Source organism: Nelumbo nucifera, chromosome 5 (genome assembly GCF_055504915.1).
Source record: "Nelumbo nucifera cultivar China Antique chromosome 5, China Antique-T2T, whole genome shotgun sequence".
Classification (NCBI taxonomy): domain Eukaryota; kingdom Viridiplantae; phylum Streptophyta; class Magnoliopsida; order Proteales; family Nelumbonaceae; genus Nelumbo; species Nelumbo nucifera.
Genome location: NC_142653.1, coordinates 52,915,863 through 52,937,837, shown reverse-complemented (window position 1 = coordinate 52,937,837; position 21,975 = coordinate 52,915,863). Strand labels below are relative to the sequence as shown.

General features: G+C 38.0%; 2 protein-coding genes across 8 annotated transcripts; one reads left to right on the top strand and one right to left on the bottom strand.

Moving 5' to 3' along the window:
* Positions 1-508: 508 nt before the first annotated feature.
* On the top strand, positions 509-8,371 carry LOC104596725 (protein WHAT'S THIS FACTOR 9, mitochondrial-like). 5 transcript variants are annotated; one of them, XR_735084.3, is made up of 3 exons: positions 509-2,200; positions 7,711-7,987; positions 8,120-8,371. XR_735084.3 is itself a non-coding variant. In XM_088889130.1 (2 exons), the coding sequence occupies exon 1, from the start codon at positions 669-671 to the stop codon at positions 2,175-2,177; it is 1,509 nt and encodes a 502-aa protein (XP_088745256.1). In that variant the 5' UTR covers positions 509-668; the 3' UTR covers positions 2,178-2,200; positions 7,739-8,371. The 5 variants fall into 5 exon arrangements, 4 of the variants coding, with proteins under 4 accessions (XP_088745256.1, XP_010256304.1, XP_010256305.1 ...); XM_088889130.1 differs by having other exon boundaries at positions 7,739-8,371; XM_010258002.3 differs by having other exon boundaries at positions 7,711-8,371.
* Positions 8,372-12,241: 3,870 nt separating this feature from the next.
* On the bottom strand, positions 12,242-20,298 carry LOC104596723 (disease resistance protein RGA2-like). Of its 3 annotated transcripts, XM_010258000.3 has the most exons (5): positions 19,619-19,964; positions 18,152-19,539; positions 16,745-16,820; positions 16,367-16,468; positions 12,242-13,144 (listed from the first exon to the last, which is right to left on the bottom strand). In XM_010258000.3, exons 2-5 carry the CDS (start codon positions 19,026-19,028, stop codon positions 12,985-12,987), a joined length of 1,215 nt encoding a protein of 404 aa, XP_010256302.1. In that variant the 5' UTR covers positions 19,029-19,539; positions 19,619-19,964; the 3' UTR covers positions 12,242-12,984. The 3 variants fall into 3 exon arrangements, with proteins under 3 accessions (XP_010256302.1, XP_088744051.1, XP_010256303.1); XM_088887925.1 differs by lacking the exon at positions 16,745-16,820 and having other exon boundaries at positions 19,619-20,175; XM_010258001.3 differs by lacking the exon at positions 16,745-16,820 and having other exon boundaries at positions 18,152-20,298.
* Between the last annotated feature and the right edge of the window lie 1,677 nt (positions 20,299-21,975).

Here is a 21,975-nt window from a genome sequence, read left to right as displayed (position 1 = left end):
CATCTCTCTCAATCTCTCTCTCTCTCTCTCATCTCTCTTACTCTCAATTCACAGTTTTGTCCAGTGTTCACTCTCTCCAAACCATCAACAAGGAAGGTTTCCCCCCCCTTTTTTTTTTAATATCGAGGGCATAAAAAAACCAAAAAATCAAACCACGATTAACTGGATCACTTGTTAATTGGTCGACCGGTTAACCGGTTGCATCGGTTCAGTTTCGGTTTGGTTAAATTGAAAAACCGAACAGTTCGGTTCGGTCTATAAAATCACCCACGGTTCGGTTGGGCACGCCTAGAAAATGAAAGGAAAAGAACCCAAAGATTTCATTTTGTGAATTCTCAAGTCTCCTTCCTTACACCATTTCCTATATATACCCAAGTTACCCTTTTTTTCTCATCGGATGTTAACTGACGGAACTTTGTCTAACGGCTAAGGGTATTTGTCGTAAATAATGTATAGGATTCTTTGTCACTGATCCCCATAATACGGAAGAGTCTTTGGAATTTACTCTATCAAAAAAAGTCTCACTTGCCCCGTTCTGCTCCGACGGTCCGACCCAATAATCAAACAGGTAAACTACATCCGATTCCGAATCCTCTGCAACTTCACCGAACCCTGCTTAAACCCTCCATAACTCCATTTGTCTCCAAACCCCAGACTTACTTGCAACCATGCTCGTTTTCTCCCTGTCCCTCGTGCGCCGGCGCCCCAGGCAACTATGGCCGAGCAGCAGGACCTTCGTGGACGCAAAAATCAAATGGGTGAGAGACCGAGGCCTTGACCACGCCGTTGAGAAGGAGAAGCATCTACGACCAATGATCGCCCTCAAGAACTTCATCAAATCCGAGCCCTCCAAATCCCTCTCCGTCTCCGTCGCCGCCGAGAACAAAGATCGCCTCCTCCTCCCCACCCGCGCCATCGAATTTATCCGTCGATACCCCTCCGTCTTCGAAGAATTCTTCCCGGGCGGCGCCGGCGTTCGCCCCCACGTCCGCCTCACCCCTGAAGTGCTCCGTCTCGATGAGGAAGAAAAACTCATCTACGACAGCTTCGACCACCGGCAAGATGCCGCCGATAGACTTCTTAAGCTGCTTATGCTCACCAGAGTCAATAAGCTTCCTTTGCACATCATTGACAGGCTGAGGTGGGACCTAGGTCTTCCCCACGACTACGTTCGAACCCTTCTCCCCGACTACCCGGACTACTTCCAGGTGAGTACTATAACGGACACTATTGGTTCTGGTAATGGTTCGGAAACTCTAGCTCTAGAACTTGTTTGTTGGACCAATGAACTTGCAGTCTCGGCCATGGAGAAGAAGGCAATGGCCGAAGGAGACCCGCCTTACAAGAAAGGAATGCCGCTTGCATTCCCTCTGCAGTTCTCCAGAGGTTTCGACATGGAGAAGAAGGTGAAGAAGTGGGTCGATGAATGGCAGAATTTGCCTTACATTTCTCCTTATGAGAATGCTTTGCATCTCGCTCCCAAGAGTGATCAGGCCGAGAAGTGGACAGTTGCAGTATTGCACGAGCTACTTCATATTCTTATTTCGAAGAAGACTGAGAGAGATAACATTCTCTGCCTTGGTGAGTACTTAGGCCTTCGGTCGAGGTTTAAGAGGGCATTGATGCAGCACCCAGGAATTTTTTATCTCTCCAATAAGATTAGGACTCATACTGTGGTTCTTAGGGAGGCTTACAAGAGGGACCTCTTGGTGGAGAAGCATCCGTTGATGGGTATGAGATATCAGTATATCCATCTCATGAACAAGGAGAAGGAACAGAGAAAATCTGCTGGTGCACCAAATGCCAGTTCCAAAGAACCAAATATCACTCAAGCTACCAAGAAAGAAGATGAGGATGAAGGTGAGGAAGATGAAGATGAGGAATCGTTTGAATTGTCTGATTCTGAGGTTGAGGATGACAGTGATGAGGATGATGATGAAGAGGAAGAGGAGAATAAAGACAAAAGTGAACCAACTTTACGCCAGAGGCCTCTTAGAACTTCTGTTCGACAAGGCGCTGTAGGAAGATACTCAAATAGAATGCAGGACAAGGTTTCCAAATTTTTTCGAGGATCAGAATGCCATAGAGGGGACAATGGTGGTGCAAGATCAGTGAGGAGATTGGATTTCCCAAGAAGCGATAGGAGGTCATTACCAGACAGGAGGAGTTACACGTAGGAAAATTTCCAGGCTTTGTAATGGTGAGCTCCCTAATCCCACAATCTTCCAGTCAAATTGCCAACTCATGAATCAACATCTTTTATCTAATTCAATGACATTAGAAACATTTTAACGTGCTGGTAAATTGCTTAATTATATGGGGTTTGATTGGGTAAGCTTTTTTGATTGTTATTATTTATAAAAACTGTTTCTCCTTGATTAATGTCATGATAAAGTTTTTGTGGCATATCCAATGACTGGATTCTTTCTGCTTCCCTGCTTTTTCCCATTGATAAGCTTAAACTTTGTGGTGTTATGTTGAGATTTGCAATTTGCAAAACCTTGTATATTGATAACTCCCTGGCCCCAGAAAAAAGAAAGATTTTTTGCTTGAAGAAATGAGAATCACAGGGAAGCTGAGTGTGAATGAAAATCAAGGAAATGAAGATGGCGATGGCTTTGTTAGTAGGATGTGTTATTGTTTGGTTTAAGGATTTTATCTGCGGAGCAGTTTCAACTCATAGGATTTTTGTATGGAAAAGCTCTAAGACAGAAGGTGGAAGAAGGTATTTTGCAGAAAGGAAGAGAAATAAGAAGGGCTATTTCATTGCACTTTACAAGATTTTTTGGCAATGGGAGAAAACAGCTAGCAATTTTCCCTAAAGGATAAGGGGGTCAAGGATGGAAGGAGGTTTGCAAGGCCTTGCAGTAGTTTCTTGAACATATGAAGGATTGGGTTGTGGATCCTAGAAATGCGGTAGAAGGCGAAATGAGAACTATCAAGGATGAAATCCCACTTTGACAGTGGCAAAATCCATAGGGATGTACAATGGCTGTAAATACTGCAAAGAAAATTAGCTGACGTCTTAACCAGGTTGAAGTTTGTATAAAAAAAAAAGAATAACCAGGTTGAAGTTAAAGGGAACCTTGGATTGAAATGAGAAGAACTATCAAGGACTAAATCTCACTTTGACAGTGGCAAAATCCATAGGGAGGTACAATGGCTGTCAATACTGCAAAGAAAATTAGCTGACATCTTAATAACCAGGTTGAAGCTTGTAGCAAAAAAAAAAAAAAACAGGTTGAAGTTAAAGGGAACCTTGGGTTGAAAATTATCAAAAAAAAAAGGGTTATAGGGAACCTTTATTCTCACGTCTCACCCCCTTTTGAAGGTTGCAAGGCTTTGCTTGATCTTGTAGAAGAGAAAATAGAAATTGAAGTGGAAGGGGACTCAAAAGTGGTCATTTCCTGGGCTGCCATACCCTGTGGATGTTTAAACATGTGATTAGGGAAGTGGAAAAGATTGCAAAGGAGGTTAAGGCTGAATTTAAATGGATCCGAAGGAGTGCAAATGGGTTAGCTGATTATTTAGCGAAGGGGCATTGAGACAACAATTATTTTAGGCTGCTTAGTAATGAGGGACAGAGAAGAGTGATTAAATGGGATCATCACTCCCATCACCAAGTTGTATAAACTATTTCCAATTTGAAACTTAAATAAAATTCATGCTTACTGATAAAAAAAATTATAGTGTGGGTATTCAATCGGAAAATGGACCTCTTACAATTTTCAGATTGTGTCCTATGTCCAACTCGAAGAATCTATTAATAGAAGATGATGTAATAGTTTGGGTGATTGGCCTGCCTTTTTTTTTTGATCAGTAATCAACATCAAATTTTATTACTTAGAGTAAGAACAGAGTACAGAAACAAGGGCAGCCTCGGCTACCATCAATAGAATACAGAGACAATTTAATATTCAGTCTTGCAACTGAGCCCAGAAGCACACTGCAAACCTCAAATTTTAGCTATAGCAAGATTTGAACCTTGGTCACTTGATAGCAGAATCAATTTCTGCAATTTGTGGTGGACATTTGGATGGTGTTTTTTGGGGGTATCTACACTTGGTGGCCTTGTTGTTAAATGGAGTGAAGCCTGAGGATGTTCCCAGAAGGATCGAAATTTTTGCAGAAGGGATGTTTTATTCAACTTGGTTGGCAACCTCCATAGAAGCTGCTCTATGGAAGGAAGCTCGAAAAGAAGATGAACAGTTGGAATTAGATGCTTTATGTGGCAAGCTGGGAGTGGTTAGTTTAGTTGATGTTAGAAGTTATACAAAAATGGGCAACTTTCTCTTGGAATAACAAAAGGCTTGGGCAGTGTTTTAAAAGCAAAAGGCGCAAGGGCCATTTTGTGCCTGAGGTGCAAGGTGCACAGTGTTTTGAAAAATCAGAAAAAATGAGAAAATTGAAGGATATAATTAAAAAATATAACCTAAACTCAAATTAAATTAAATGATTAGCAAACAACCTATTAACATGTCCAATAACAACAGAAATATGAAATAATCAAATAAAAACATCTCAAGTTCTCAAGTACTCAGCAATCAACATTAAGTTCAAGACTTCAAGGGAGCTGCAAGCAATTAATGCAATACAGTCACATAGAGTTAGAGTCATGTCATAGGCAATTTTCTTTCAAAAAAAGATACGTATAGATTATAGACATAGAGTCATAAACAGCTTTCTTACAAAAAAGAAGAGTCTTAGACAGTTTTCTACCCAAAAAATGAGTCATCGACAATTTTTTACAAAAAAAAAGAGTTATAGACAATTTTCTATATAAAAAAAAGAGTCATAGACAATTTGCTAAAAGCTCCATGAGAAAGGACAGAGTGGAGGTGGTCTGGATACCACCAATTGAAGGTTTTATTAAACTGAATTTTGATGGGAGTAGCCGAGGTAATCCAGGCACTTCTGGAATTGGAGGAGTGGTGAGAGATGGAGAAGGTAAACTTATAGCACTTTTTTCTGGCCCTGTGAGGTGGCTCAGTCTAGCTCCAAGAGGCAGCTGTTTATTGGGGATGGCATTGCCAGCTTCTTGCAAGGGGTGAAGGTAGTCAGAAGGACGGAGAGGACTGGAATAAAGCCAGCAAGCCAACCAGGTATGAATATTAGATTTGGGTCTTTTTGTAGTTAGAGTCCCTTTTGATCCTATGCAGTGGAATGAATTGGCTTCTTCTGATTGGAAGGAAAGAAAGCAAGTTTAAGGGAAGAAGAGAGGGGAGAGGTAAGAGGGGGACAATGCACAATAAGGAGGAGGGAAGAAGGGGAGGGTATTGAAGGGAGTGAAGTCAGGAATACAGAGGTCTACAATTTAGGAGAGGAGGGTAAAGAAGAAGAGAGTGGTAGTGCTGACATTTCTGATAATCTGTTAAGAATTTATTATTTATGTCCAAGTCAGCAGACTTGGAGTGGACTTATGACGGAGAAGTCTAGTGAACAAGGAAGGGGATGTAGATGGGCCCTGGATGATGACGAAGGTTAGAGACCTGAGTAAGTTCCAAATTGTTCATGTTTCAAAAATTTTCTCAAGACTAAAGGATGGTCTGATTGGCACTGGGTCTACAAACAAGTTTTAGAAAGTTTATAGGAAGAGATGTTCTAGGGTCATAGGCCTAAAAAAGAAACTTGATGAGAAAGGGGGTATCGAGACTCAAACTAGATAGGAGTTGCTTCAGTGTTGTGATCCTAAGGACGACATGGTGACTAGGTTGGAGGAGGAAGAAAAGGAGCCTATGGGGGATCAAGAGAGCAAGAAGACTTTAAATGATTCATCGACCGTCAGGGTGGTGGAGAAAGGAGGAAGGATGGAGATTGAGAGTTTGGAAGAAAGGGTTGTTAGGATTGGAAAGAGTTTAGGTCTATTTTTCTTAGGCGGAGTGGATTTTGCTAGAAGGGCTTTCTAAGCCTTTGAAAAGAGTAAGATAAGTCTCAAGAAGTCGGTTGTCATTGAAGGTGGAGAGGCGTGGAATGAGGATGGGGATGAAAAAGATGAAGCATTGGAAGTTGAAGATTGCATCTTGGTTTGGGGGGGGGGGTCTTTCTGCTTTATTTGAGTTGTATTGTTTAATTGCTTTGCTGTTTTTTGGGTCTGGTGTTATCTTAACACCTGTTAAGCTGTTTGTAATCTGTTTTTTTTTTTTAATTTTATTTTAATGGATTTTCTTTTATCACAAAAAATATTATTTCATATCACACTGGCATGGTAAGGAGGGAAATTCTCTGATATTCCTCCATTTTGAATGGCTACTTGTAGCCTCATACATCCATTTCCAACAAGAATAACAACCCAGTAACTAATTTAAGAGGTGGTTTGTAGGGAACATCTCTGTGGGTTAGCAATCGAGCTGGATCTTGGGCCTGGGCTGGAATTGAAGTGTCTAGGTCCTGTTGCTCCATTGATATCTGGGTTCTATCACATCGAATCCTTAGAGCTATCATTGGTTCTCTCTAACCCCAAGACCCCATTCTTCTCCAAGGTCTGTTCTGCAACCACTTCTCTTAATCAACATCCCCTGCAAGGCTGCAACTTTGGATGACCTCAGTCTATCTTGAGCCACCCACATCACACTTTATGCATAGCAAGTTTAATCAAGAAAGTTCTCTGCCATATGCCAAATTATGACAGATTTCACCACCACAATCCTATGTCATATCACACTGGCATGGTAAGGAGGGAGGGAAGGAGGGAAATTATCTGATATTCCTCCTTCATTTTGAATGGCTACTTCATACATCCATTTCCACAACCCTGGGTTGGCAAGGTGCCAACCAGCTGGTTGGTAAGGTCTCCTGCTGATCGTAGCAGAGACTTGGGATCAAATCCCACAACCCGCATGCACCTGGGTTGACGGGGTTATGGGTTGGGGGATGGGCTACCCCCCGGTTGTGTAGCCCTTCAGGAGATATCAAAAAAAAAAAAAAAAACAAGAATAACAACCCAGTAGCAATCGAGCTGGATCTTGGGCCTGGGCTGGAATTGAAGTGTCTAGACCCTGTTGCTGCCTTGATATCTTGGTTGATTCTCTCAAACTCCAAGACTCCATTCTTCTCCAAGGTCTGTTCTGCAACCACTCCTCTTTATCAACATTCCCTGCAAGGCGGCAACTTTGGATGACCTTAGTCTATCTTGAGCCACCTTGCCATATCACACTTTATGCATAGCAAGTTTCATCAAGAAACTTCTCTGTCATATACCAAATTATAGCAAATTTCACCACCACAATCCTCTGTCACACAGTGGCACGGTAATGACCTTGGGCCTGAATTTTTTACCTGTAACATCATGACATGTGAAGGCTTTCTTTTGCACTTATATGTCTTATTGGTCTTGGAGTTGTAATCAAGTTCTCAACTCTCCATTGAGTGGTTCTTGGAAGATAGTCATGGATAAGCCAAGAGCTCATAATATAGGTTTTGAGTATAAAAATGTTTAGTTGGTTGTGATAATGGCTAGATGAATAATTACTGACTGAAAAGGTAATTGGTAAATTATTAGATCTGGAGTTAATTTGAAAGGATTTGGTTACAATGGTAAATTATTAATTGTGATAAATAGCTGAAGTTGATGAAGATTTCCTTTTTCTTCAGAAGACCTTGCCATAACTCTCTGTTGTTTTTTTGACTGGCTCCATTGTCCTGGTTTCTTCCTCTTTTAAGAACTTAACCTCTTTTTCAGCAGGATCTAAGAATCCTTTTCATCTCCCTTAGGTACCCACTGTGCTCATTGGTCCTTCAGGCATCAATATCTCCCGAGTTTTGGTGACCCAAGCTGTTGGATTATAGAAAAGCATGTTTTGATGAAAGCATCATAAGTCTATGTGCTGATAGCTCAATGATCACTCATCCTGTCATTGGTAATTTGACCATTATATATTCATCTCTTTCATCTTCTGCCCTTGGAGAGTTGCGACTCACACTACTGTTGGTGCTGCCTTTCCTGTTGATTTGGCCTGAGGCCGTGATACCTGTTGATCATCTTCACCATGTAAGGTGCTCTCCCCTTCATTATGATTTTGATAACAAGTCATTAAGTTCTTGTCAATAAATTAGACTTTGATTGATTTAAACTGCAAATGAACAACTGAACAAATGATCACCCCTTGCTTGGTTTTGCAAGGGAAAAGACAACGGCACAAAAACAAATTTAGTCTACAGTTGTGTACTTGCAGGGAAAAGACAATGGCACAAAATGAACATCTCAGTGATGCATCTTGAATGATCTTAACCTGAATTTGAGTTCATGTATCTCCACTGTCCTATGATTATATTCTCCATGCAGATGGCATCAAAGACTGTAATTTCTATTTTGTTTGACTCTCAAGCTTTTCAATGAGAGATTGAATGAGAATGGCTGTTTTTTAAAACTGCAGATGATGCACCTTCCCTCCCCTTAAATGTGGGAATCCCAGTGATGTTCATTTTCTTAATACGTTTTACTTTTAAAGAAATAGAACAAGTTAGGGCTGTCAATGGGTTGGGTCTGGGTCGGTTCTAGGTAGAATCGGGACAAAATAATGGACCCCGAACCATCCAGATTAATAGTCAGGCCCTATTGAGTTTACACGATAGACCCAATTATTCTGAAAACTATATTTATTTATTTATTTAAGTAATAACTTAAAATGTAAATTTTGATAATATAATCTTAATAAAAATGATAGTAGAATACTAAATTGTTTATATGTTAATAAATTAAATATTTTTAGCTGATATTGTCATATATTATCTATCAAACTTACCACTTCAGACATGAAATATAATAAAAATTATAATTAAACTAGAAAAACATTATATAGTTAATAAAATAATTGGTTTGGGACAAGAAAGAACCGGAACCAACCCAATTATTAATTGGGACAGCCGTTCAGGCAATTGGGCAGAACTGACGCATTGACAGCCCTAGAGCAAATGGCTAATACTCTGATCTGAGACCCTTGCTACTGAACATCTATCGCAATGTGCTTTTTATGGTTATGGAATGGTGGATTAGCAGTTTCACTAGAATTACTGCAGTAAAGCATCAGCCACTTGTGAACCACAGTACCAATTTCCTTGGAGAACGATCCTTAGTAGAGAATTGTTAGTAGTTTTCAGTGATTCCTGCTCGTCTCAAAGACATTTGGTTGCTTTTGAGACAAGCAGGCTATCAAATTATTACTAAAATAAACCAAATCATCCCTTTCGAGTGATTTACCTTTGGGTAGCCATCTCAATCTGCATCTGAAGATGCATGTAAATTATAGGAAGATTGAAGTATATTCAAGCAATACGTGATTTTGTACTTCACTCTGAAGATGCATGCAAACGATAGGAAGAGTGAAGGAGTTGAAAGCAATAGGTGATTATATGCTTCAAATCTCCTAGTTTGTAACTTTGTATTTCACACAAGTCCAGTAATTAGTATTTAGAGTGAATAGATTCATATATGCTATTGACCCAAACCCAATGTATGGGTATGTATGAGTGCAAGATACTGTACGTCTTCAATTTTGTAAATATTGGATAATAAAAAATGATATGATACCAACTGTGAATTTTGATAAATATCATGGGTTCGACTCTGATATGGAAAAGATATGATATTTGAAAAATGTCTGACCAAACAATTGGAATTATAAACATGATAGCCAATCAGGAGTTATTTATCAAAATTCATGGATCAGTTTTGATTAGGCAAATCTCTTTCAATGCCATGTCCTGCATCATAGATTTTTCCATAAATTAATTAATAATATTATTTTCTTTAAGTAAAAGGGGTGTGTATTGTGTGATAAATAATCATATATATATATTGTCCATGAACGAAATAAATTGCATCCTAAAATGTATAAATATATTTACAAACACCTAAATCTCAAACACCCAACCACCTTGCCTTCGTGACGGGATCTGCTCATCACAAATGGGCGCCTCACATAGTCACAGGCACATCACCGTGCATTGAGAACATCTCCCATGAATAATAATTAATAAGTATGGGAGATGTTCCTAATGCATAATAGGATGTGCATGTGAGGTGCCTGTGAGGCACCAGGTGTGGGGCAGATCCGTTCTTTTAGATGGTTCACATCTGTGCCCCACAGTGGGGCACCCCACAATGTCCCACAGCACATCCTCGCCTGTATTGGGAACATCTCCAATACACGGCGAGGATGTGTTGTGAGACATTGTGGGGTGCATCCTAAAGGATTGAAATTACTGCTAATAAATCATGAAAATTACTGGCAAATTTTCATGATTTATTACTAATAAATAAGGCTTCATACCATGCCATCTTGGTTCATGTCAGTTGATCTGCTATAACTATCTTGATTTGGTTCAGGTGGCTTTATAAAGCAGAAAACTCTTAACACCACAGCAATTATTATCAAGCAAAAAAAAAAAAAGAATTGAAATTTCTACTATAGCTGTTGACTGTGGTGGGAAAAGAAAATAATTTTTAAATTATTCAGTAGAAAAAGAATAATAAAATAGAATTCTCTTTACAAAGACGATCACTCTTTTGTACGCTAAAAAGCAACAACTTCCAACTTGTTCTTGGACTCTAAACTCCTACTTGTATCTAAACCTCTAAAAGAATTGAAATTTCCTATTCAAACCAAGACACATTTACGACTTCAATTCTACTAAAACTAATAAGGATCCGTTTGGTTTGCAGTTGGAATCGAATTGGAATCGGAATCAGAATTGGAATGGCCATTGGGGGAGGGGCAGGGAATGGCCATTGGGGTAATGCCATTTCAGCAGAAATAGAAATGGGATTCTGATTCTGCCCAACCAAACAGTTGGAATCGGAATAGCCCATTTCGATTCCGATTCCAAATCTTTATTCCTGTGAACCAAACGTGGCCTAAATGTGACAATTCAGAGGTTACTGAAAACAAGGTTCAAAATATCGATACGCCCGATACGCCGGTAGGGGCATATCCGACAATATCGATACTGTTTTTTTTATTTTTTTTTCAAAGCCGGTTCGGGGGGGGGGGGGGGGTTAGGGCTCCTCCATTCCTTGAACCGGTCAGAACCCCGATACACCCACTGTAGAGGCGTATCGAAAAGGTCATGGAACGATACGTTTCAGCCGATACATGTCGATACTTTAAAACTTAACTGAAAACATTAAGTTGTGATTTTATTTATGAAAATTGATATAGATGGTAGTTATGGGAATCGTTATAAACATTAAGTTTTGAAGTTTACTGCATAATAAATTTCTGCAAAATTGAAACTTAATTCTCTAACGAGTCAAACCCGTAACATCTTCCGAGTATCCTGGCTTATTTCTGCTGCAGCTTTGTGTATTACCTGGAATGCAATTGCTGAATCTGTTATCTGCCATGGGATACTGAGGTGTGTAACAAATGGGCTCGCAAGATCCTTTCAAAGTTGAAGATTCATCCTCTGATGACTCAAATTTGAAAACTTAGCGACTTTGAACCTTTCTGATGCTGATCTACCAGGAATATTTTTCAATTCTTGAAGACCGAATGAAGCCTCTAATGAAAAGTTCGTAGCTATATGCTGATTGTCCTAGTCCAATACTTCCAAGTGAGAGAAAAAAACCCCTTCCTTTCAGAGAAAATGGAGCCAGACGAAACCGGACTTCAGACATGGCTAGAATCTTCTACAACCAATCTCAATGAATGAATTCCAGCTCGGAAGTAGATCCAAGGATGGCAATTCCAAACATGATTTGATGACTGCAAAATCCCGAAACAAATCCGCAGAAATAAAACAATATCTTAGAGATTCCAAAGATCAAAACCTGCTATTTAAAGAATTTAATTTTCCATTAAGATTATGAAGTGTCACTGCGATGGTTGTTGCTTTCATGAATCATGATTAGTCTCAGCCTCAACATAAACCCATCCTCCTCATGGACAGAATTCCTTTGCCACTAAATACAACTTGAACCGTTTAAACATCCAACTTGTACCCAACTTAATACTGCCATCTGGTTTCTTTCAACCTAGAAGGCTGGAGGCCTCAAAGTCACGTTCATCTCACTCTAGGACATTAAACTCATCCTTTATGCAAATTGCTTCCCTCCGTCAAGAATCTTCTTTTTTCTTTTGTAGAGCATATAGTTTCAGATTTATACTCGATGAATGTTCTTAGAATACCTCTGATTTCAGTCTTTTGTTAAAATATATGTCCAGGCAGTGCCAGATGGAGGGCGTTTTCGGTCGTTTCAGCCGGTTCTGGAACCGAATATGTCAAAATCAAGCATTTTGTTCAGTTTGTGGTGGTTCTAGAATCAACAAGGCATTGTATTCTCAACCAGAAAATATGGTTCCATGGAGCAAGCATGAGTAAGCCCATCACATGTTTTGAAGCACAACCATAACCATTAACGGCACCCTTTCTGCCAAAAAAAAAAAAAAAACGAAAAAGAAAAGAGAAAGAATTACAGCTCGACTCTCATACGAAGGATGTGGCAGGTCATTACGATACCCGTCTCTACTCGTGCTTGATGCAAGTCATTACAACAAATCACAGGACGGTTACTGAAGAATATTCCCTGTGAGCGGTGCTTACCTGGTACGATTGCTTGGGGCAAAGCGAAACACTGATAACATTTCTTGCAATGCGTGATTCAAAACCATATTTAATGTTATCAACTTGGTCCATTTTCTTGAATCATACCATTGTGTTCCGAAGCCAAGAACCGAACACGACGCTGTGGAAGTCAAGATTTGTGTAGGCAGCTCATGACCTGTTTGGGCTAATGATGATATATTCTCGGACTAAAACGTGTGTTTCTTTCCCACTCAGACAAGCGAGAACGATAACTACATGAGCATACAAAGACACATGTTGGAAATGCTGTTGTTGTACTTCAGATTCTTTTCTGATTTGTGATCGTCATCGGCTTCAAATTGAAGATGAAGGCTAATTAAGCTAGCAGTTGGGTTGATTCAAGCACCGTTCAATATCCGACTGAGAGCCCTCTGATTCAAGCACCTTGCTCACTAATTCATGCTACTTGGCCGTATGCGTAGATGATAGACTGCATGACATTACACATGTATGATGCCCAAAGTAGATTACCCTAGACATGTTTGGATCATCGTCCAGTTGTTGAACATGCTTCCTTGCAGAGCATCCTTTAGAGGTTCCCTGAATGCACCTGTAGTACCTCCTAAATGATAAATGGAAAAAAAAAAAAAATCAGGCAGAGAGCAAATTTAGAACAAATTTAGCATTTTAGGATTAAAGATCTTTTATCCTTTAGTAGTTGGGATCCATGCTATGCACGGGCTTAATAAAATTAAGGGAGGAGTTCTATGACATTTCCAATTAAGCGGTGTCGTCGATCCATCTATGTCTAATTCAAACATTATTTTTGGGTTATATTTAGTTTATCACAATCCAAGTTAAACTTTAGTGAGAGTGACCAATTTACTATGCTCTACATAAAATTGTTTTTATCTTTGACATCTTAGTGATGTTTTTTTAAAATTTATTGGTTTGTTATTATTTTCATATTATTTTTTAGATAAAATTATAAAAAAGCCTTTTATAAAAATTCTAAAATCACCCTTGTGTTTTGGCCCTAACAAAAACCTCCCTTTTTTGCCTTAGATGAAATAAGGTTAAAAGGTAGAACTGATGTAAAAGGAAGCAAATCTTTTTTTTTATTCCAAGGTATTTTAGTAAATTTACATTTGAAGGGAGGTTCATAGGATTGTTAGAAAACCCAAGGAGGTTTTTATAAATTTTTCTATTTTTAAATGGAATTTAAATTGATGTTATATTAATTAAACTATATTTAAAATTAACAAATTTTTATTATTTTGCTTTTATTAATCCTTATTAAATTTAATTAATTATATTAATATTTTATTTTTATTGGAATTTAAATTGCCTTTAAATTAGTAAAAAATAATTATAAAAACTAATAATTGTTAGATAATTTTGTATTTATTTATATTAATTTTAAATGAATATTAGTTTTAAATTTATATTAGTGCTTTTTATTAATTAATTTTTTATCATATTAGTAAGAATATTTTTATCAATAATAATAATATTTATTTTATTTAAGCAATTTGCTAAATTATTTTTTCTATGATTAATTAATTTTAATTATTTTTAAATGGAATTCAAAATGATTATAATTTTTGTGATGTTTTATTCAATGCTTTCAACTTCTTGTTAGTGTATATATATATAGATGAGTCGTTGAAACTTATGTAGAGGAAAGAACTATTTAGCCTCTAAGTCAATTTTTAAAACATTGGTTTTATTTGTTGAGTGAAGTAAATAATATTTAATTTGAAATTCAAATTAATTGATTAATTAACTGAAAAATTAACTATTTTTTAAATGCAAATTAATTGAAATACATTTAATGTAGATATATACAAAGTTAATAAATTAATGGACTAATGGAGAAGAGAGAGAATTAGTGGCATGAGTTATTGAATAAAAGAGTTAATTTCATAATTAATGAGAAAAAATAATAAAAGGAGTTAATGAGAAAGATGAAAAAAAGTTTATAGTGAGTTAATAAGGGGAGATAAAAGTCTTAAAGATGATTGGCTATTTATATTATTTTGTTCAATTTTAAAATTAGAAATTTTCAAAAAAAAAATTTTCACAAATACTTAAAGCAAAAACAAAACTGGATTGGACTGGACAGTCAGACCGGAAAAACTGAAAACCTGTCACTTGACCAGTTCCGTTTTCCCCCAAAACCGTTTTTTCCCCAAAACCGTTGATTTTGGTCAACAAACCACTACACCGGCCAGTTAACCGTTCGAACCAGTAACCGAACCCCTGACCAATTCGGTCATTGGTTCGTTTTTAAAAACCATGGCAGAAAGTGCCAACTTGGCACATTCAATTTTAATAATTTCAGAATAGGCCAAACCAGTCGCTGCCGCTGGGCCCTTTCCTGTCACGGGCTGGCACCCATTCATTTAGCAACTGCTTTAAGTCTAAGCCTAGAGGCTGGCAATGAATCAATGATCAGATGATTTCACTCCTTAATTTGTGTAACTGGATATGTTTTGGATACGTTAATTCTTTTAATTAAAGTATTAACTCTTATCATCTTTTATTGAATCTTATTTTTGATTAAAATATTCTATTTTTAATTTGGTCATTCTCTAATTGTGAGGGTAAAAAATGTAATTGAAATTATTAATATTTATTTATTTCTTGGTAAAAGAAAATTATTATATTTCTCCTTATCCAATTCTCTGAAGTCTTATATTTAAGATATTAACTCCCATTTTTTTTTATTGAATCTTATATTTAAATCATTTTTTCTCACCAATAAATTTGTCGAGTTGAATGGGGTTAACCCATGGTGTCATAGTTAAATAATAAAATATTAAAAATAGAAATAAATATAAAACTTACAAAAAATAAAAAAATGTAGAAGGAATAGGCACATCTATAGCATTTTAAATTAACCTATTAAAGAAAAATAAGTGTGATAAATAATAATTACTTGTATTAATGTTGAAAATGAAATATAAAATATAAAACCAACTTAAAAAATGAAATTATTTTCCTATGTAGTGACGGGCCAATATTTCAACCTTTTTGATAAATATGTTACTCATTGATATCAGAATTGAATAATAAAAAATTAGAAAAATTAAAAGACAAAAAATATAAAAAATACAAAAATTCACTTATATTTTATATTATTAATATTAAAAAATTAATTATAATAAAGAATAATTAAGAAGGAAATAAAATACAAAATTTAAAACCAAACCAACAATGAATTATTTTCCTATTTGATGGTGGCAAATCAACAGTTAGCCTTTCAATCAACCATTGATATCATAATCAACTGTTCACCTAGTTCTTAATATTGTAAATAATTTTAATTGTAAAATCACAGATCAACAAGCTGACCCAGTGGTCGGTGGAATCTCAACATGGTAAGATCTTACGCCAATAGCCCAATATTAACCACTTTTGCTCTACCAATATTTTTATTTGGAGAATTAACTATTTTAAAGGGGTCAGGTGGATTTTTTGTATTAAATAGGGTACCCAGCACAAAATATCTCGTTTTTCTCTAATCAAAGTTGAAATCTACTAAACATCCAAAACACCACCTTGTGTTGACAAAAAGCCCTTTTGACACCCAAAATCACACCGTTAACAAGCCCCCTTTAATTCAAGAATCAAATGCAATTTAAAATAGGTGAACAGTTGACTGGTAAAACATGAAACACAAGGAACTTTTGGGTCAGTCTGGTGGTGCCATTGGTTGCTTGAATCAGCATCTGTGTTGGAAAAACCAAAAAAGTTTCTGGTTTGGTTTTCCAAATTAGTTTCCTTTCATTTTGTAGGCAATTTAATCATTGAGAAGGGTTGTCTGGTAGATTTCATTTACCTGGGAAATTTTGACAGAGGTATGTTTTTCTCAGAATATTTTCTCCATCCATAATCATCATCGTCTGAATGATGTACGAATTCAGCCTTCGTAATTTGTACCCTGAAAAATAAGTAAATAAATAAGTTGATCAATATGTAACAAATGCCTCAAGCAGAAAGTTGAGTCGTGGTGAGGCTGTCTTATTTTAAGGATTTATCTCGTTTTACTGTTAAAAACTCAGTGTTCTAAAGGGGCATTTGAACTGTAAAAAAGAGATAATTTAAGAATGCCAAATGCAGCCTTAGTCTCCTATATATAACTGTAATACTGTATCTGTTTCTAATAATAAATGCTAAAATTTGCAAGCATGGATCTTTGCCAGTTTAGGAGCCTGACCCCTTTGCTGTTGTCAGAAACATCCCTTCAATTCTTGTTGGTGTCGAACCCTCTACACGCTTTATACTGTTGAGATCTGTTGAATCCAAAGAAATGAGTAGGGCTGCAAATGCTATCCGATTATCCAAATTCGATTAAATTCGATTAAATTATAGGGAATGCTTATATATACTTAAAATTTATATTATAGTTATTGGTAAAATTGGTTTGAATGTTATATTTTCATTAAATTGTCATAGGTTCAAGCAAGGTTCAAAGTATCGACATAGGCCGATATGCCCTATCGGCTTGTATCGATATTTTTTTTTAAAGTTTTATTTATTTATTTTTCAAAACCCCCTCAGAGGGGTCGGTTTAAGGCCCGGCTACCCTCTGAACCATGGTCTGACCCGATACAACTCCTAGAAGAGCATATTGGGAAGCCATTGGCACGATACGTATCAATACTTTGAACCTTGGGTTCAAGTTATACACATGTAATTTTTAGTTCATTTTATTCATAAAATATAATATTAAAGTCATTTTACTACATTTTATTAATAAAATATAAAACTTTGATTATTTTTAGATATCCAATGGATATCTGTTTATAATCTGAATTCAATATGAATTTGCTAGATATCCAATGGATACAATCCAATTTGAATTCAAATATAAATGAATCGAATCTATATCCAATTCAATCCGATCTATTTGCAGCACTAGAAATAATCTTTGGATGTGGTATAGCTAGGGAAGTCTTTTGAAGTCTATCGTAATTGTCTTACCTTTTGGCCACATCCGCTTGTGTATCAAATAGGTTTTTATCTATTATTTTTGAAACTCAAAAGGCCAAAACAAAGGTGCATTTTTAGGCTAAAATTCGTTCAAATCTGCTCAGAATTACAATATGAAAGTAACGTATCATTCAGAAAAAAAAGGGGGAAAAGACCAGGTATGGATAGTAGAAATAGAGAGAGCAAATTGAGTGTTGTGAAGAACGCATTGTTAAATGGTAATTTACAAGATGTGTTTATGTTAGTATGGATTTATGCAAATATACTTGAGGTGTATTTTTTAGTTTTCTTAATATAATATTTTTTATTAGAAACTTACAAGAAAATTTCATGTAATAGATGAATAAGACGTGTGATGTTTATACTGAAAATAGAAAATAAAAAGGCATTTAGGTTCCTTTATTTAAATAAATACTAGAGAATAGCCCTGTACTAAGTATAGGGTGACTACACCCATCTATCATTTTGTTTTCTTTGTTTTTTTTTTTGTACAACAGTAACATTTTGTTTGAGATTTTATATTAATCCAGTAATTATATATTCTTATAGTGCTGGTCCTAATCCCGAATATGGTAAAGATTTTTCACAGAAACAACCCGAAAAAAATCGCTCAAAGTAGAAGTATTCATACCTGCTATGCATTGCTCCAGTGGTTTTGTTCCAGAAATTCGTCTGTAACCAATCCATATATTTGGGATGTGTTCTATCTTGTGCCAATTGTAGCCTCCCATCTTGCATCGGTTCTCGAGTTCAGGACACTCCATAATAATCAGCAATTGAACAAGTTTTGGGAGCCCTTCCTCTGGGAGAGATAAGAGTTTAGAACAAAGAGAAATTTTCAGATGTTGGAGAGAGTGGAGGTATAAGAGTTCCGGAAGAATTGTGAGACTTGGGCAGTCGATGATGATAAGCCTGCGTAGAAGAGGCATCTGACCTTCTACCATTCCCGTCCATCTTTCCAATCTACGCATGCCATCAATTTCTAGTGACTCCAATTTTGGGAACCCCTCAAACTCGCCATGACCACAGAACACATCATGATTTATTTCTTCTATTGCATGGAGTTCTTCTAACTTCAATGATTTTAGCCATGGAAGCTTTCCCAGTGTCGGCAGTTGGGTGCATTTTCTGCAATTGGTTAGGGAAATAGTTGCAAGACTGGAGAATTTAGACATCCCTAACCAACTAGGAAATTTGGCACCACCATAGTATAATATTTTCAATTCTGTAAGGAATTGGTGAGGTGGTAGGAGTTTTTCAAGGGTCTTCTCTGCTTTAGACTCTAACCGACTCCATTGAAACTCTACTTTTCTAAGAAATTTCTTGAAATTCAATCTTGCGTCCGTTGCTTCAGACTCCTCTCTAACATTATCAAGATTTGAAAGGGCGAGAGATCCTCGAAGTTCATCTAGGTCCTTCAATTCTTGAATTCGAAATCCTTCCTCCACTCCGACGATGAATGTGGTCAGCGTTTCTAATTTAGTTAACTTACCAACCCCTGGAGGCATAGAAGTCAGCTGACGAGCTCCGTTTAGATCAAGATGACGAAGGTTGGTAAGCTTATATGTACCATCAGGTAAATGGACCAGGCGCTCGCAATTCCTGACCTTGAGTGTTAGTAGATGGGTGAGACTGCAAATCGATTCTGGTAAGTTTCTAATTGGAGTCTCGGAGACGTTAAAGTAACGCAGATTCTTCAAATTTTCAATAGAATCCGGCAACTCCACGATGCATGTTCTGCTCAAATCCAATGCAGCAAGGAAGTTAGATTTAAAAATAGATCAGAAGGCACTTGCTTGATGGGGCTCCGGCGGTACTCATCATTTAATAAAAGAAGTGTGCAGAGATTCTTGGATTGGTAGAAGTCTTCGAAGACGGTCGGATTAATACCGTCGCTCATCAACAACGAGGAATTCAAAGTCTGGGCGGTAGGCTTACGGTCTTTCACCCGAGCGTATTCATCATTTTTCCAGTACTCTTGTTGCAGTAGATCAAAAGAAAGTATGGTGGACCTTGTACCTTGGCACACCGTTTGGATAAGCAAGAGATGACTTTTCAAAAAGCGAACCAAACAGTAATTGTCGAAAACAAAATCTACCTTCGTCTTCCGGAGTTGCGCCAGTAGGGAGCGGTGGTAAATCCTTGGGTCTCTTGTCTCGGAGACTGAAGAAGTCTACGGCAGCCCATAATTGGAGCAAAGTTTTCTCTTCAAATTCGTAATCTTTTGGAAACAAACAGGTATAGAGAAAGCACCTCTTCATATATTCAGGTAGCCGGTTGAATTTCTGACGCGTCTCCGATGAATCGTGTGGCTCTTCGTTTCTGGTTGTTCCAGCCTCCTCAGAAACGCGGGGAAGCAGTATCTTTTCCCTCTTCCTTCTCTTAGCTCGAGAAAATGCTTCTCCGATTTCCTCGTCCGATGAGTCATGCGGTTTCTTCGATGTTACCTTCTCCTCGTAACCTTGAGCAAGGGATTTCTCTTCCTTCTTCTGTTCCTTATCTTGACAAGATCTGTCTCCTGTTTTCTCGTCTAATGATCATGTGCTGCTTGTCCGTATCCAGATATTTCTCCCTGATCTTGATCTCGAGAAGGCGACTCATCTTCCCTTCTTGGTTTCCTAATTTCAGCCATTTCTCCTAATATTCACAGTTCATACCGATTTCTTTTGGAACAATTTCTATTAGGCAAGCAGCGATCTAACTATCTGGAAGGGATCCGGACCCATCTGAAAGGGCTATATTTACTAATTTAGTTTCCCTGCTCCCGAAGAAAAATGAAAGCTCAGCAAACTAGAGAAGCAAATTGAATGAATAGGGATCTGCTTACAGCCACATCCTACCGTACATTGGGAACATCTCCCATCAAAATTAAGTACGGGAGATGTTTCGAATGTATGGCTGGGACACGCTGTGAGATATGAGATATGAGGAGCGCTGTGTGCCGAGCGGCCCGAGCAGAGTAACCTGTACTTTTTTTGCGACAAAGATCCCCTCGACTTTGAGTCCGCGTTCTGTGCACCTACCACGTCATCTCATCAGTCTTAACCGTGAATTAACGGAGACTTTCTCCATTATTACTGGTTCAGCTAGTTGAATCGGCCACAAAACCCGATTTGACCTTTCCTCTCATGTTAGAACTCGACTCAAACCCCCCTATGTCTTCCGAGCCTAGCCCTGTTATTAGATCATCAGCAACCAACACCAACTGACGCTGGCGGCAAAGGATCAAACGGTGATCAAAGGTAAGCTGCTACTCTTCCTCCTCCTTCCCTGCAAACTCAATGAAGAAGAGTGACTTATGATGCAACATATGAAGTCTCGGTTGCAGACGAGCTACTTATGATGCAACATATGAACTCTCGGTTGCAGACGAGCAGCTCTGCTGGCATCCCTGCAATTGATTTCTCCACCACGAAGTCCACATGATTTAATTCACTCTCTCCCATTTCAATGGTGATTCCCTGTGTCCGGTAAAGGGACAACGGATATGGATGCAGGAGTAAGCTGTTGTCGAACCCACACCGTGCTTCGGAGTAGAGATAGGAAAGCTGTCAATGGCGTTAATGACTTCAGCATTGGCGACCACCGGAGCCACAACAACGGAGACAACAAGACGACGGAAACGTCTTCTTGGGTTCATGGGTGGATTTCCCGGCTGCCACTACCACAAGGATTCTTGGGTTCAGGGGTGGATTTTTGGGTGGGAAACGTCTCATTCTTCTTATTCTTCTCTGGTCATGTAACCTGATCCGTGATTACTTCGTTGGATATGCAAAGAATGCAACAACAGGAGTTGGCTTGGTTGTTCGACACCTTGAACGCGTTACAAGCGGTGAGATTGTTAGGGACCAGGGGGTCACTACACGATCGACTTGGTCATCGGGATCGGTGCGGGCTTGTTGTTTGATTCTTTAGCCGGCAAGTATAAAGAGGACAACAAGACAACTCATCAGATCTTACTTTAATTTATTTAACCATTCTTCTGCAGCAGAAAACTATAGAGTGAAGGAGGGGGTTCATATGCAACATATGTTGTATCAAGTCTGGGTATATAGAGCATATGAAAAGGAGGGAGAGGAAGAAGATGTACAGACACTTATTCGGATGATTTGTGCCTCGCTGCCGATGAGCTTGGAGGTGCTAGGGTTTCGAAATGAAAAGAGGGAGGGGGAGTTCGAACTCGTGAAGACAGATGAATGGGTTTTGTCTTTTTTGTGTCCGGTTGAACCGGATGGAATCGATTGACGGACCTCCAAACTCAACCGTTACGCATTCAACGCTGAGTTCGACGTGGCCGAACGTGATTGGCGGGTGTACAGAACACAGACTACTCAACTTTGACCGTTAGAGAAAGACACCTATCTCTCAGCTGATGGAAGGTGTCACTTTACCAAAATTCCCCTGGTAATATCACATTGGTATCGTGCGAGAACTGATTTCCACTAGAGTTTTTGC